Source organism: Stegostoma tigrinum, chromosome 16 (genome assembly GCF_030684315.1).
Source record: "Stegostoma tigrinum isolate sSteTig4 chromosome 16, sSteTig4.hap1, whole genome shotgun sequence".
Taxonomy (NCBI): Eukaryota; Metazoa; Chordata; class Chondrichthyes; order Orectolobiformes; family Stegostomatidae; genus Stegostoma; species Stegostoma tigrinum.
Window position 1 is genome coordinate 42,235,942 of NC_081369.1, and position 15,760 is coordinate 42,251,701.

The 15,760-nt window shown below is 38.8% G+C and overlaps 1 protein-coding gene across 2 annotated transcripts in view; it reads left to right on the forward strand.

Annotated features, from left to right (window-relative positions):
* The window catches only part of wwp2 (WW domain containing E3 ubiquitin protein ligase 2), a 220,676-nt gene that overhangs the window by 141,001 nt on the left and 63,915 nt on the right, over positions 1–15,760 (forward strand). For both annotated transcript variants that reach the window (XR_007249090.2, XM_048546465.2), the window contains exons 9-10: positions 9,174–9,263; positions 12,377–12,551. Coding sequence is in view for 1 of the 2 variants with exons in the window: in XM_048546465.2 (XP_048402422.1) it covers positions 9,174–9,263; positions 12,377–12,551 (265 nt within the window). In the remaining variant the exon portion in view is untranslated. The remainder of the gene's footprint in view (positions 1–9,173; positions 9,264–12,376; positions 12,552–15,760) is intronic.

Below are 15,760 nucleotides of genomic sequence, written 5' to 3' on the forward strand. Positions count from 1 at the left end.
CAGGCCCTTCAGCCCACGATGTTGTACTGTGGAATAATCCTAATCCAAAAATAAAATAACCCAACCTACATTCCCCTCAATTCACTGCTGTCCATGTGCATGTCCAGCAGTCACTTAAATAAACTCTTGGCTTTCCTGTAGATGCTGGCCTGGAATCTGAAAGGTGCGTTTGTAAACCAGAAGAGATTGTGGAGTGAAGGGAAGGTGGGATGTGAGAAGGAAGATTCCATTTTGAGATATCATTAACTTGTGTGCTACAAAATAAAAAGCAAGTAAACTTAAAAGGTGACTTGCTACTTGCATTTCAATCAATGATACATCACAATTTCAGGGGCTGTCTGTTTCAGCCCTGCTGTTTCTGCTCCAAGTCAATTCAGCTGATTCTGAGTAAACTTTTAGCTGCACAACCACGTGCCAAACCTCAGTTTTATTTTAATTAGTTCTTTTAGTTTTTACTTCATTGTGCATACAAAATACTGTCTATTTTTCTTGGAAACCATGTTTGCGTATAGTATAAAACCCAGTGGAAAGGATTTCTTTTTATTTATTTTTCAATTTACAATTCTTGCAAATATAATGTTGTGCATGAATATAAAAGTAAGGTCATGTTGATGAATTTATCCAAGAATTTAAGGCTGCACAATATTTCATGAAGTTCTGGGCTCCCTGAGATAGAAAAGTCAAGAGATGTGTGGAAAATACAAAGATTCAGAGTGGCAAAATATCAGCAGTTAGAAATTACACTTATGAAGAAACTTTAGAACATTTCAAGTTTATGAAATCTTTCAAGCAAGTAAACATTGCACGATTGTTTGTAGACAAATTGGTAGCAAACACGGATACACTCGTGATTTACTTCGAGTAAATTGGATTTTTTTTCCATGCAGAGAGCTATTACAACATAGAATATTTTACTGCAAGTGACTTTTGAAACAGGCTGCAGCACCCATTAAAAGTGAATTGGATAAATATTTGAAAGGAAAAATATGAAGGGTTCAAATGAAAGGACAGCGAAATTAGATTAGGCAATTGCTGTTGAAGAGCAACTGTAAATTCGGTGAAATTATACATTATACTTTCCACAAACTGATTTGGCTGCAAAATAAAATTCCTGACACACAAAATAAATTCATGGACTAGTTGTGATCACATTTTAGAAAATTGAGTATTAATGAGGTTAATGTGCAGAAATGATATCAAAAGCTGCATTTGCTTTACATTCCCAGCTGATATTTTGAAAGCCTTCAAAGAGGAAAGCTTTATTGACTCATAACTATAGAACCATTCTTCACTGTTGCTGGGTCAATATCCTGGAACTCCCTTCCTATCAGCATGTAAACATTCCTATACTCCAAATATAGCAGCAGTTCAAGATGGTGGCTCATGATCATCTTCTCAGGGGCTGTTTGGGATGGGCAATAATTGCTGGTGGCCAACATTTCCACTAAGCTGTGGGAAGCTCTGTCCATTTTGATCAGTGTGCCAATGTATTGTTTCTGCTTCCAGAAGCTGTTGCCTCTTTGCAGCAGCAACATAAATTAGAGGGAATTTGGCTAGTGATACCTGTATTCAATGAATCAAACTTTCAAAATTGGCTTTTCAATGTTTTCTGAGTGGATACCATGTCTGTCAGAAGAAAGTAAGGCCAACATCTACAAGCCAACCCAAAAGCACTTTACAGTTAGTGAAATACTCTTAAAGTGTTTACATTGTTGTAATGTGGAAACACAGCAGGCGATTTGCACAGAGTATGATTCTACAAAGCATTTTGATACGTGAAACAGGTAACCAAGTTATTTTGTTGATTGTCAGAATAAATATTGTCCAGGAGATATACCTTCCTCTTCCTCTTTAAAGAAATGTCTTGGGATCTTTTATGTTTTCACCTTTGATCTGAGAGAACGAATGACACCTGGGTTTTTGCCTTATCTGAATACAGCACCTTCAACAGGGTAGCATTCCAACACTACTGCACTGGAATTTCAGCCTTAATTTTGTGATTAGGCCTTGGAATGGGGCTAGAACTCTCAACTTTCTGACTCAGCGAAAGGCGCTCTGACATGCTTGACACCTACATCAAGATCATTAGCAACTCAGTGTGTACAAATGTTTCCTGCAGCTGTTGTTCTTGTTTTTGGAGTGTTGGAAAGGAAATTTTTCAATGGGTTTTCCTTGCAGCCAGCAATTTCAGCCACGTTTAGGAACATTCTGCTACAGTGGCAGCACATTGCATTGTGATTGTCATGGATGATTGAATGTGTTATCTCTTTGTTGACATTTTGGTGGAATAATACACTGTTAGTGTTCTGAGATACACGAGAGGCCACATTTTGCAGCCAGCGGATGCTGTGTTTTTCCCTTACCCTTAGTTCACAGGGAGGCCAGTGGTACAGTTTCATATTAAATGCACAATTGTGATATGTGGCACCCTCTCCACATCTGGTTTACAATATAAGGAGCCATAATAGAAGAGAGAGTAAGGAGTCCAGAATAACAGAAAATGTTTTAAATTATGTTCGACCTGGACCTGCTAACAAATCATGGGGAACATTACAGTCCAATAAATACCAGTGTGTCAAATGACCCAGAACATTTGTGATGTTGGAGTGACTAGAAAATATGTCCCTTATGTACAGAAAAGAATATCAAGAATAAATTAGAGTCTATATTTTTCAAGTAATACTCAGTTACTTTTTCCAAATAACCCTCTTTAAAACCAATTCTTATGAATAATCCTAAATGTAAATTTTAGAAGAAAAAATTCAGTTTGAATGGAATGCACAATAACCATTGTTATGCGTCTAGTAAAACCTGGTGTATGTGTTAATCAGGCTTTTTAGCAATTCATTGCAATGATAGAGCAAAACTGAGTTCAAAGGGAACTTAAAGCATGCCTGGCAGGAAATTCTAAATTAATAAGGCACAAAACTGTATGTTTAGTTTTGAAATCAAGACTCTAAAGCTAGGGCAGGACTTGTACAGTAGTTACAGATCATTACTCTTAAAGATCAGTTTTCCTTAATGTGGTATGCGTATGTTACTGTTTTCTTGGTTGTCGACATCTTGGCAGACACTGCAGACCTCTGTGTTACACTTAGTCTCAAATTGGTTTTTATTCTTCATTGTATAGAACTAATAAGTCCTTCAGTACTAAGGATTTAGAAAATGTTTCTTTATTTTCTATTCATATAAACTTTGATTACAGTCAGTTTCTGTCTTCATTACTGAGCACCTCAGTTGTGTGACTTTTACATTTGTTTGCATGCATTGATGTAAGAATTGATGATCATGGCTGAAAGCGACAACTTGATGAACTTCCTTTCTACCTTTGTCTTGTGTTGATAAAATCGTATAAAGCATCCAGTTTTTCTATTACAGATTTTTCAATCTAAAATTCCAACAATGTTCCCAAGTAATGACATTCATAATGTTAAGCTTATCAAATACTCTTGCCAGTATTTTAACTCATCAACACTTCTTCAACCTTTAGCTCTATGCTCACTGACCTGCAGTGCCTTCAATGCCTCAATCTCCCCATTGTTCCAATCTCTGCAACTTACTTCTGTCCTACAGCCTGTGTTTCTGAGCTGCTTTTGATTAAGAAACGGGAAGTGAGCATCTCTGGCTGGATCAGCATTCACTGATCATTCACAGCTGCTCTTGAGACGTTAGTGGGGAACTGCCATTTTGAGCTACTGCAGTCGTTTGGCGTATGTATATCCACAGTCATTCTCAGGGGAGTTCCAGCAATTTGATTCAGCAATATTGAAGAAATGGCGATATATTTCCAAGTCTGGATGGTGAGTGGCTTAGAGGAGAACTTGTAAATGGCGGTGCTCCCATTAATCTGTTGCCCATGTGCTACTAGATGGTAGTGATTGCGTGTTTGGAAGGTTTTTGACGGTTTCTGCAGTGCATCTTGTTGACGCTATGCACTGGTGTTACTGTGCGTCGAAGGTGGAGGGAATGAATATTTGTGGATTTGGTGCTGTCAAGCAGGCTGCTTTGTTCTGGTTGATGTCAAACATCTTGATGATCAGGCCAGTGGGAAGCATTCTGTCATGCTCATGTTCCTAGATGGCAAGCAGGCTTTGGGGAGCCAGGAAGTGAATTACTCGCTGTTTAGTTCCTAGCTTCTGACCTGTCCATGTTGCCATGGTATTTATATACGGCTGGTTTCTGGTTGGTGGTAACCCCAAAGATGTTGATGGTCTGGGATTCAGTGATGATAATGTCAGGAGTGACGTTTGGATTTTTCTGTTGTTGGCGATGGCCATTGCCTGGTACTTGTGTGCTATGAAGGTTGCTTGCCATTTGTCAACCCAAGCCTGAATATTGTCCAGGTCTGGATGAATTTGGGCATGGACTGCTTCAGTACCTGATGTGTTACAAATGGTGCTGAAAATTGTGCAATCATTAGTGAATTTCTTCAGTTCTGATCTTATGAGATTGGGAAGGTCATTGATGAAGCATCTAAAGATGGTTGGACCTAGGACATTACCCTGAGGTGCTCCTGCAGAGATATCATGGAGTTGAGATAGCTGATCTACAACAACCACAATCTTCTTCATCTGTGCTCAGTATGACTGTAACTAGCAGAGTGTTTTCCCCTTTGGCCCCATTGACTATAATTTTGCTTGGGCTCTTTGATGTGACACTTTGTAAAACCTGGCCTTGATGTCAAGGAGAGTAACTCCTGTCTCTATTGTGGAATTCTACAGCTCTTTACTTTCTTACTCATCATTGGTGGCCATACCTTCAGGTGACTTTGTACTAAGCTCTGAAGTTTACTTCTTCCATTGATCACGGTTTATAAGTCAACCCCATGAGATAAGATAATCATTTTTATCTTTGTTCCAAACGCCATATTTTTGCGTGTATCCAGATTATAAGACTATTCGTTTTTCAGCTTTGAAATCTGTACATGGTTGTCCTTAACTTTTTTCCCCCAGCAATCCATGTTTTATTTAGCTAGTACTGTAGGACCATAAGACATAGGAGTGGAAATAAGGCCATTCAGCCCATCAAATCCACTCCGTAAGCCAGCACATGGGACCAAGCTCATGATACAGGCTGTGTTGCGGAGAAGATGCATGGGAGTTTAAGACATGCTCACACACAGCAAACGTGGTGTGGTGAGTGATGAACAAAAATGGATTCTCGAGGAAAAGAATGAAGCACAGTGCTGGTTTCAAGGTGAAAGTTGTAACATTTGCAAACTTGTCAAATTACTGAGGTGCAACAAGAGAATTGAGTGTTTGTGAAAAACTGGTGCCAGAGTGGAAGAAAGAAGTGACTTCATTAGTGCATAGAGTGCCATTATATTATTCAAAAAATGCAGAATATACAGTGGCTGGAGAGGAAGATGATTTTCTTGGAGAGATGAATCTGAAAGTGATAATGCTGTATATGATCCAGAGTTGGATCCTTGTGATGATGCCAAAATGAGTTGGAATGAACTTGAAGGACTTTGTTGGATCCAGAAACAACTAATTTGACAATTTAAAATGCTTTGATTGTTATTAAAGATATCATTGCGCAATTAATTCATTTAATAAGCTCTGGCACCGTAATGTGAAATATTGGTGTGATTTCCCTTTGTTTTTCAAACAGCAACAACCCTCGTTAATGGTTCACATTGTACATTTGGTGTGCAAGTCTATGCTGTGCTGGTATTTTAGAAGGATTTTCGGAGTCTTCAAGGATGATCTTGCATACCTCGATCTATTGTTTTGATAAACATTTAAAAAGAATTTTTTTCATGGACCCATTGCCAGGAATAGCCCAACTTTGGCGGTGGCAGCTTAAACTAATATAAGAGAATAAGAGAACCCTTCAAAGTCACTGAGACATCATTACAAATGGAATTTTTGCCTGTGTTTCACTATGGGCCTTTCCTTCTAAATCAAACTATGCTTTTGGTATTTTCTGTCTGTCCACTATGGCAGAGCTGTTGTACTTTCATCTCTGAAAAATCCATCTCTATAGACTTGAGCACAAAATTATTTGTTGGCACACCAGTGTAATACTAATGTTCCTTCTTCTGAATGAGGCATTAAAGTTATGCCCAGGACGCCATGGCACTATTTTGAAAAGGAACTTGGATTATTCCTAATGTCCTGGCTAATATTTATTTGTCAATTAACAGTCTATTATAATAATAATCATTTTATTATATAATCTATACATCAACATATTGCTTTTTGTGAAAATTTGCTGTGACTGAAATGGCTTCCATGTCTCCTACATTCCAATGATAACTGTACTTCAAGAGTACTGCATTGACTCCAAAGCATTTTGAAATGTCTTGAGGTTGTGAAAGGTTTAGTAAAAATGTGAGGTTTCTTTTTAATATGCCCATATGCATAGTTTGACATGTGTTTGTAAAGCCACATTGAGACTATATTTATAATGTAGCTGAGAATGATGTTTAGACCAGAAGAGCTTTGAATAAGAGAACTCCTTGTGAAAAAGTTTCAATGAAAAATAGCCCCTTTTGTGAACAGCATTCATATGTTTAACGCAAGCTATAGCTCATGTCATTTCTGGTTCTTGATTTCAAGCAATTAGTCCTTAAAATCTGCTATTTTGATTCTATATGTGCATCGATATCTTAGTGATCCTGGCTAAAATTCATCAAAGTGGGGATTAGTTCCTTTGTGTGCAGTAGTTGTCTCAGTTCTAAATTAATCTTAAACATTATTGGAAAATCTGAGTCTGTTGGTATCCAGCCCTTGATATGCATAAATTAATGGGAGAGTGATAGAAATTTTCCTTTATTCATTAACTGTGAAGCATTTTGGATGTTTCTAAGTTTATGTAGGGTACTTTATAAATTCAGGTTCAGTTTGATTTTTTGTGTATGCCCATGATCTTCACCACGTGGCCCACAGATTTTAAAAGCTAGTATCTTTTCTAATTCATGATTTGAACTTAGTTTTAGTTACCTTTGCTTAGAATTCTGAACTTAGTGCTACTATATTTATGTTACATATATTTGCTGATGATAAGTTTAGAACTTAAGTTGTCAGGATAATATAGGGAGGCTTCAAGAGAACTTGGATGACATAGCAGATGTGTGAAGATATTCACTTTGATAGAAAAAAAACAGAAAGGCAGAATAATTCTTAAATAATAAGAGTTTGGCAAGTGCATGTGTCCTTGTCCACGTGTCATTACAAGCTGGCATGCAGCTGCAGCAAGGAATTAGAAGGTTACACAGTATGTTGACATTCATTTCAAGGACTGCAGGAGTATAGTTTCCAGGTAGTCGATTAGAACCTTGGTGAGGCTGCAAATGGAGTGTTATGTACAGTTTTGTACTCATCAAACGAAGGATATATTTGGCGTATAGGCAGTTTACCAGAGATTCGCTAAATTAATTCCTGAGTTGGTGGGATTTTTACTTATATGGAGAGAGCAAGGAAACTGGATCAGTATTTCCCAGAGTTTTGAAGAATAAGATGTAATCTCTTTGAAACTTGTAAAATTCTTACAGACCATTTCAGGATGGATGTAGAGGGGTTGTTTGTCTTATGGTCCCCTATCTCAAAACAGGCAGCATAATCTGAGGGTAAGAGCGCAATGATTTAAGACTGAGCTGAGGAGGTGTCTCAACACTGAACGGGTGGTAATCTTTGGAATTCTCTACTCTCGAGAACTGTGGAAGCTCACTCATTGAGAATGGATTGGGTTCACTTATTTGTAATCCGTGTATATGTTAGTTGTGTTATTAATTATCCTTGCATTTGGGTAACTAATAACCCTCACTGCTTTGATAATTCAAAGTCTGGTTAAATTGGCTCCTTTTTGAAACATGAGTTCATTTAGCCTGGGAGGTGGATATCTACAAAGGAGAGGATGCTTTTAAAATGAATCTTCTTGGAACTAACATGGCAGGTGAGTAAAAGAAAGAGAGCCAGTTCACCCTCCTCATCTGGGACCTGAACAATACGTGGAATCTTGCCTGGAATAGGTACAAATGGGGAACCTCACACAGGTTCTGGTCATGACAGGTACTTATCTGCACCATCCCATTATAGTCCAGAAATTGTTTTAAAATGGAGAGATAGTTAGAGAAATGGTAATTTCACTTTCTTACAATAAATCTTGTTTTTGTTTTGTCAATCAAGCAGTTTGAAAGGAGTTGTAGCCTTTTCCTAATTTGGCAGTATTACAATCTGGTGATTTCTAATCAACCAAGTTCACTTTGGAGCTTGTTGAAAGTTTATGTCCACTGAGTTTGGATGCACTTTAGGAAGTATTGTCTTGGGAACACTGGTTCAGGAAGTGAGGGGACTTGAATGGAAGTGGAACATAGGAGCATAAATAGGCCATTCATCTTTCACCCTGCCTTGCCATTCTGGATTATCTACCTCGACATAATTTTCCTGCAATATTACCCAATCCTTCGATGTCTAGAAAGTTATTGCCTCTGTCATGAACATATTCACTGATTGAGCTTCCACAGCTTTTCAGGATGCAGAATTCTGATTTGAGTAAATCAATTTGTTTTCAGCTCAGTCCTAAATAGTTTGTCCCTTATTTTGAGACTGTTTCTTTAGGTCTTGGACCCCTCTCCTCCCTCTATTTTGCTCTCTCTATCACTCTGTCTTCATTTAGTTAATAATGTGCCAGTCAGTAAACTGTAAGCGTCAAAGCATTAATTTGGCAATTCAAAATCATTTGTCATATTTCAAACGGATTTGTTTTTTAGGGAAAGAACAAGCAGTTGATATAGATTTTATAGACTTCTTAAAAAATACAATTGATATTAATGCTTTTCTCAGCAGTGTTTCAACATGAAAGTTTATATTTTTGTTTAACAGCAATCTAAAGAGCTGATGAGAGATTATTTTGGACCCAAGATAATAATTTATAGTAATAAACCAAATTAATTGTGATTTGGGACATTGAGAAACAAATACTACTGAGATAGTCAGAAATATTCAAAATGAGGAATAATAAAAGTGAGCATAATTTTAGCGCAAGTGGATAATGCAGACATCTTTAAGTAATCTTGGAATGCCCGATGCTTAGTGTACATTCAGAAACTGCTGGAGCTCAGTCTTTCAGTGATTACCCAAAATTTTAACATTTTTACGTGATGTATGTTTTTATTGAAATATCAAAAGTAATTTAAGTCTTATTTAGATCTACGGCTTATTTTTCAGATGGGAACAGCGAATGCTGCCTAATGGAAGAGTGTATTATGTGGATCACAATACCAAAACAACTACATGGGAGAGACCTCTACCACCAGGGTAAGTACAGATCCAATTAGATTAGATTCCCTACAGTGTGGAACAGGCCCTTCAGCCCAACAAGTCCACACCGCCCCTTGGAGCATCCCACCCAGACCCCCTATAACCCACACACCCCTGAACACTAAGGGAAATTTAGCATGGCCGATCCACCTAGGCTGCACATCTTTGGACTGTGGGAGGAAACCGGAGCACCCGGAGGAAACCCACGCAGACACAGGGAGAATGTGCAAACTCCACACAGGCAGTTACCCGAGGCTGGAATCGAACCTGGGTCCCTGGCGCTGTGAGGCTGCAGTGCTAACCACTGAGCCATTAGTGTTGTTGTATTGGAGAAATGGTTCTTCAGAACCACTTTGTTAATCACAGTGAAATGTCTGTTGTCCACCAGATTATCAAAATTTGTGGAGAATGAAGGATTCATCCTGATAACTACGTAGATCCTTTTTTATTCATGTTGATGCAGCCAGCTGGCCCAACACTAATTATGCTACGACATGAAGACAGAGAGCCAAATCAAATCAACCTCCCTCTCCCTGTATTCACTGTATAGTAAAACTAAAAAATATTCAGTGACTCTCAAAATTGACCCCAGTGGTTCCTAAGCAGACTTTTTGAATAGTCATTACCAGACAGTGCAAATAACTGATGCCAGACATCAGGTTTAAAAGCTTAAACAAAAGTTTTTTAAAAAATTATTAATAATATGATAACCTTAACAGAACAAAGTTAAACAATCAGATAATCTAATTAATGCCCATGATTTAAACCCAATCTGCTTTGATTCTAACCGCCACTCACATAAAGACTGACTGAAACAAAAATTTAAGAGACAAATCAGAAGAAAAAACAAATGAGATATAACTGTCCGATTCTCTTAATCAAACTCTGAGATCTATGACATCAGAGGCTCATAGGGTTATATTTTGCTTGATTGCTGAAGACACTCATATATGCAGATAGCTTCTGGTCAGCTCCAAGGAATATTCATTTAATTCCTGTAACTGAGATTCTATTTGAACTTTCAATAAGCTGATAATGCACTCCAGAATTTGCTGCTCCCGTAGCCAAACTGTTACAATGTGGAAATTTGCCTAGGGATGTCGTGTACGCAAAAAGCAGGCCAATTTCCACCCCATCAGTTTACTGTTGATCATCAGTGAAGTGATAAAAGGTGTCATCAATAGTACTATCAAGCAGCACCTGCTCACTGATGTCCAATTTGGGTTCCGCCAGGGCCACTCAGCTCCTGGCCTCATTACAGCTTTCGCTCACACATGGACAAAAGCACTGAATTCCAGAGGTGCGGTGAGACTGATAGTCCTTGACATCAATGCTGCATTCAACCAAGTGTGGTATCAAGGAGCCCTAGCAAAATTGAAATCAATAGGAACAAGAGGGCAAACTCTTTCTGGGCATGTAGGAAGATGGTTGTGGATTGTTAGAGGAGAGTCATTCAGATCCAAGACATCTCTTCAAGAGATCCTCAGCATAGTTTCCGAGGTCCAATCATCTTTAGCTGCTTCATCAATGAGCTTTCCTCCATCATAAGGTCGGAAGTTCAGTGATGATTGCGTAAAGGTCAGCACCATTCATGAATTCTCAGAAAATGAAGCAGTTCATGTTCAAATCATTCACTTGTGGGACATGGGCATTGCTGGTTGGTCAACATTATTACCCACATTAGTTACCCTTGAGAAAGTGGTGGTGAGCTACATTCTTGAACCGCTGTAAGTAGACCTACTATGACCGAGGGAGGGAATTCCACGATTTTGACCCAGTAACAATGAAGGAATGGTGATATATTTCAGAGTCAGGATGGTGAATGACTTTGAGTGAAACTTGCAGTTTGTAACATTCCCATATATCTGCTGCCCTTGTGTTTCTATGTAAATGTGGTTGTGTGTTTGAAAGTGCCTTTCGTGAATTTACACAATGCATCTTGTAGATAGTGCACAGTGCTGCTACTGAGTGGTGATCTAGACAATATCCAAGCTTGCACTAATGAGTGGCAATTATAAATCATGCCAGGCAGTGACCTTTTCAAGTAAGAGACAATCCAACCCCTGCCCTTAATGTTCAATGGTGTTACCATCACTGAACCCCCTATTATCAACATCCTGGGGTTTTCATCGACCAGTAGCTAAACTGGACTCACCCAGGCCAGAGACTAAGACTACTGTAGCGAGTAACTCACCTTCTGACTCCTCAATGTCTGTCCACTCTGTACAAGCACAAGTCAGGAATTTGTTAGAATACTCCCCACTTGTCTGGATGAGTGCAGACCCCACAACTCTCAAGAAGCTTGATATCATCCAGGACAAAGCAGTCTACTTGATTTGCACCTACCCACAAGCATCCACTCCCTCCACTACAGATACTCAGTGTTCAAATCTGATTTAAGACGTCAATAGTGTTCCAATATTAAAGCTTTTCTAAAACTTCCTATACTATTTGGCAGGAACCAAAAATATTTATGGAGTGATCTTGTTCAATACAGAATTGCATTCAGTCCTCATTGCATATACTGTTGTGTTTCTCTCATTGATGCTAACATGACTGTTGTGAATCGAGCTTTCCCCAATCTTCAACATTATGTTCTTTATCTCTTCAGTTTGTTCTTTCTCTTACCATTTTCTGACCTTTAAAAATCAACATGAAGACGTCAAACTCTTAGTATTGGATTTGCATTATCATTTTCTTTGAAGTTGTGTTTTGCCATTTTGGTGAAGTTTCTCAGTTGAGAATGACATTAAACATTTAATACATGTCATTTTTCATTTGGGAATAGATCAGATTCCTGCCATAAATTATAGTTTAGCTAATTCAGTATAGTTTTAAAAGTCTGCAATAAAAGCAAAATACTGCGGAATTCAGATATTAATACAAACAGAAAATGCTGTGGAACCTGAACAGATCTAGCAGCTGCGACGAAGAGAGAAACAGAATTAACATTTCACGTCTAGTGTTCTGAAGAAGAATCACTCCACTGAGCATGAATTCTGTTTCTATTTCAACAGATACTGTCAGACCAGCTAAGTTTTTTCGGCACTTTCTGTTTTTACTTCAGATCCCCAATCTCACTCTAAATTTTGAATTTTTCATTTCTAAAGTTGGGAAAAACGAGTAGATCAACGTGGAAGGTTTTATTACGTGGACCATAATACACGGACGACCACATGGCAACGGCCAACAGCTGAGTCTGTCCGAAACTTCGAGCAGTGGCAGTCACAAAGAAATCAACTTCAGGGAGCTATGCAGCACTTCAACCAAAGGTTTTTATACCAGGTAAGATGAGCTGCTACTTTACATAAAGTTTTTTTCTTCATGCTCTTATAAATTTTACATATTTCCTTTTGGCTTTTCAGCTCTTAAGTACTTCATATTTCTTTTTCTGTATATTGGATCATATTTAGTACTTTTATTATTTGCCTTTGGTGTAAATAAGCAAGGAATTTTTAAATTTTGAAATTTGAGTAAAAAGTATGTACAGAACTGGTGGAATATTTCTGCCTTATCCATCTCTTCAGTAAGCTGAGAACTCAATTACTTCAAAATATTAGACTTGATTTTGAGTGAATACTACAATTTTGAGAAGATTTGTAGCTCAGGTTGAGGTTCTGGATGTGAGTTTGCTCGCTGAGCTGGAAGGTTCATTTTCAGACGTTTCGTCACCATTCTAGGTAACATCATCAGTGAGCCTCCGGTGAAGCGCTGGTGTTATGTCCCGCTTTCTATTTATCTGTTTAGGTTTCCTTGGGTTGGTGACATCATTTCCTGCGTTGGTGATGTCATTTCCTGTTCTTTTTCTCAGAGAATGGTAGATAGGCTCCAAAAAAGACATGATCCACTGTCACTAGTATCCTTACATACAGATGAGGAAGGACGCCACTTTGATTGGGACAACACATCCATCCTAGGACAAGCCAAACAGAGACACGCACGAGAATTCGTAGAAGCATGGCATTCCAACCGGAACTCCATCAACAAACACATTGATTTGGAGCCTATCTACCATCCTCTGAGAAAAAGAACAGGAAATGACATCACAAACACAGGAAATGACATCACCAACCCAAGGAAACCTAAACAGATAAATAGAAAGCGGGACATAACACCAGTGCTTCGTCGGAGGCTCACTGATGATGTTGCCTAGAATGGTGACGAAACGTCTGAAAACGAACCTTCCAGCTCAGCGAGCAAACTCACATCCAGTGAATACTACAGCTTGTAGGCGTTGAGAGATTTAGCATAACTGAGTATGATACTATATCTGGACACATTGGCAACATTTGTTCAACCTTCTGAGCCTTTGCAGTCCATACCATTTGGAACTGAGAAGTCAATCACATTAACCTGTTCCTAGATCTTTATCCCAGACATTTTCTAGTCATCCTGTTCAGTGCTGAGTACACATCTCTGGAGCAGGTGTGACTTGAACCTGGTCTCCTGGCTCAGAGGTAGGGACATTGCACTGCAAGACCTCCAGTGTATATCTATCCTATCGTTAATAAGGTGACTGAGAATAACCCGAGACATTTTGATCCTCCAATATTTGTCTCGGGAGGAAAAGCCTTGCCTTCATTCTCTGTTAAAATGAGGAAAGGTGTAGATTTGTGGATCAAGCACTGCATCACTCTTCATAGTATTTTGATATTTTACATGATTCATTAATTGCGCTGCAGGTTTTGAAGAGGGTGCCATTCAGTCTAATGCTTACAATAATTGAGATGTAATCTTTTGAACTTGTGAATTTGTTTTGGGTACCCATCAGATATTAGTGAATAGAGACTATTTATTTTTCCTACCTTTTGTTATTTCTTGCATAAACCCTGAAACATAAAAAATATGAATAGCAGTAGGCCATTAGGCTCTTTGAGCCTGCTGCACCATTCAATATGATCATGACTGATCATCCACGCCCGTACCCTGTTTTTTCTTTCTCCCTGTACCCTTTGATCCCTTTAATTCTAAGAATTATATCTAACTCCTTCCCAAAAACATTCAATGCTTTGGCCTCAACCACGTAGTGCAGAGAGAATTCCATAGGCTAACCACTCTCTGGTGAGGAGAATCTCTACTCATTGGAGACCTAAATTGTCTTCCCTGTACCCTTAAACTGTGATCCATAGTTCTGGACTCTCCAGCCATTTGTACGTTTCTATAAAGTTTCCTGTCATGCTTCTCAACTTTAGTGAATATAGTCCTAACAGATCCAGTCTGTCTTCATGTATCAATCCTATTATCCCAGGAATCAGTCTGGCAAACCTTTGTTGCACTCTCTCCATAGCCGGAAAATTCTTCCTTAGAAAAGGGACGAAAACTGTGCACAACGCTTCAGGTGTGGTTTCACCAAGTCCCTGTACAGTTGCAGCAAGACATCCCTGCTCCTGGGCCTGAATCCTCTTGCTATGAAGGCCAAAATATCATTTGTTCATAGAATCCTTACAGTGTGGAAATAATCCCTTTGGCCCAACAAGTCCAAACTGACCCTCAGAGCATCCCACCCATACTCATTCTCCTATAACCCACCTAATCTACACATCCCTGAATGCCACAAACAATCTAGCATGGCCAATCCACCTAGCCTGCACATCTGCATCTATGTGATTACTCTGTGCAACTGATGTACAAGGACACCCAGATCTTATTGCATCTCCCTTTTCCCAATCTAGCACCATTTTCTGGCAAAGTGGATAACCTCATCTTTATCCACATAAGACTTGATCTACTATGCATTTTCCCACTCACTCAACCTGTCCAAATCAAACTGAAGCACCTCTGCATCTTTCTTCCAGCTCACCCAACTTTCCAAACTTGGAGATATTGCATTTTGTTTCCTCAACTAAATCTTTGTGAATAGTTTGGGTCCCAGCACTGACCCATGTCATATCCCACTAATCAGTGCCTTCCACTTGTAAAAAGACCTGTTTATTCCTACTCTTTGTTTATTATTTGCTTACCAGTCCTCTGTTGATGTCAGTACACTAGTCTCAAGTTCCATGGGCTTTAAGTTTATGTACTCATCTTTTATGTGAAACTTTATCAAAGCTTTCTGAAAGTCCAACTAAACTACATCCACTGGGTCCCCTTATTATCCTTACTAGTTAGATCTTCAAAAAATTCCAGTAGGTTTGTCCAGTGTGACTTCCCTTTCGTAAATCCATACAAACAGTCCAATCCTCCCACTGTTTTCCAAATGCTCTGCTATTAGATCACTTATAGTGGATTCGAGCATTTTCCACACTATCAGAGTCAGGCCCTGTTTTCTCTCTACCCCTTTTTAAAATAGCGGGGATACATCAGCAATGCTCCAATCCATAGTAACTATTCAATTCTGTAGAATCTTGACTGATGACCACCAATGTATTTGCTGTACCTGGGGCCAGTTCCCTCAATACTCTGAGGTTTGAGTTATTGGATCCGAGAGATTTATCAACCTTTAATTCCATTAATTTCCCCAATACCATTTCCCTACTAACTGATTTTTTTTTCAA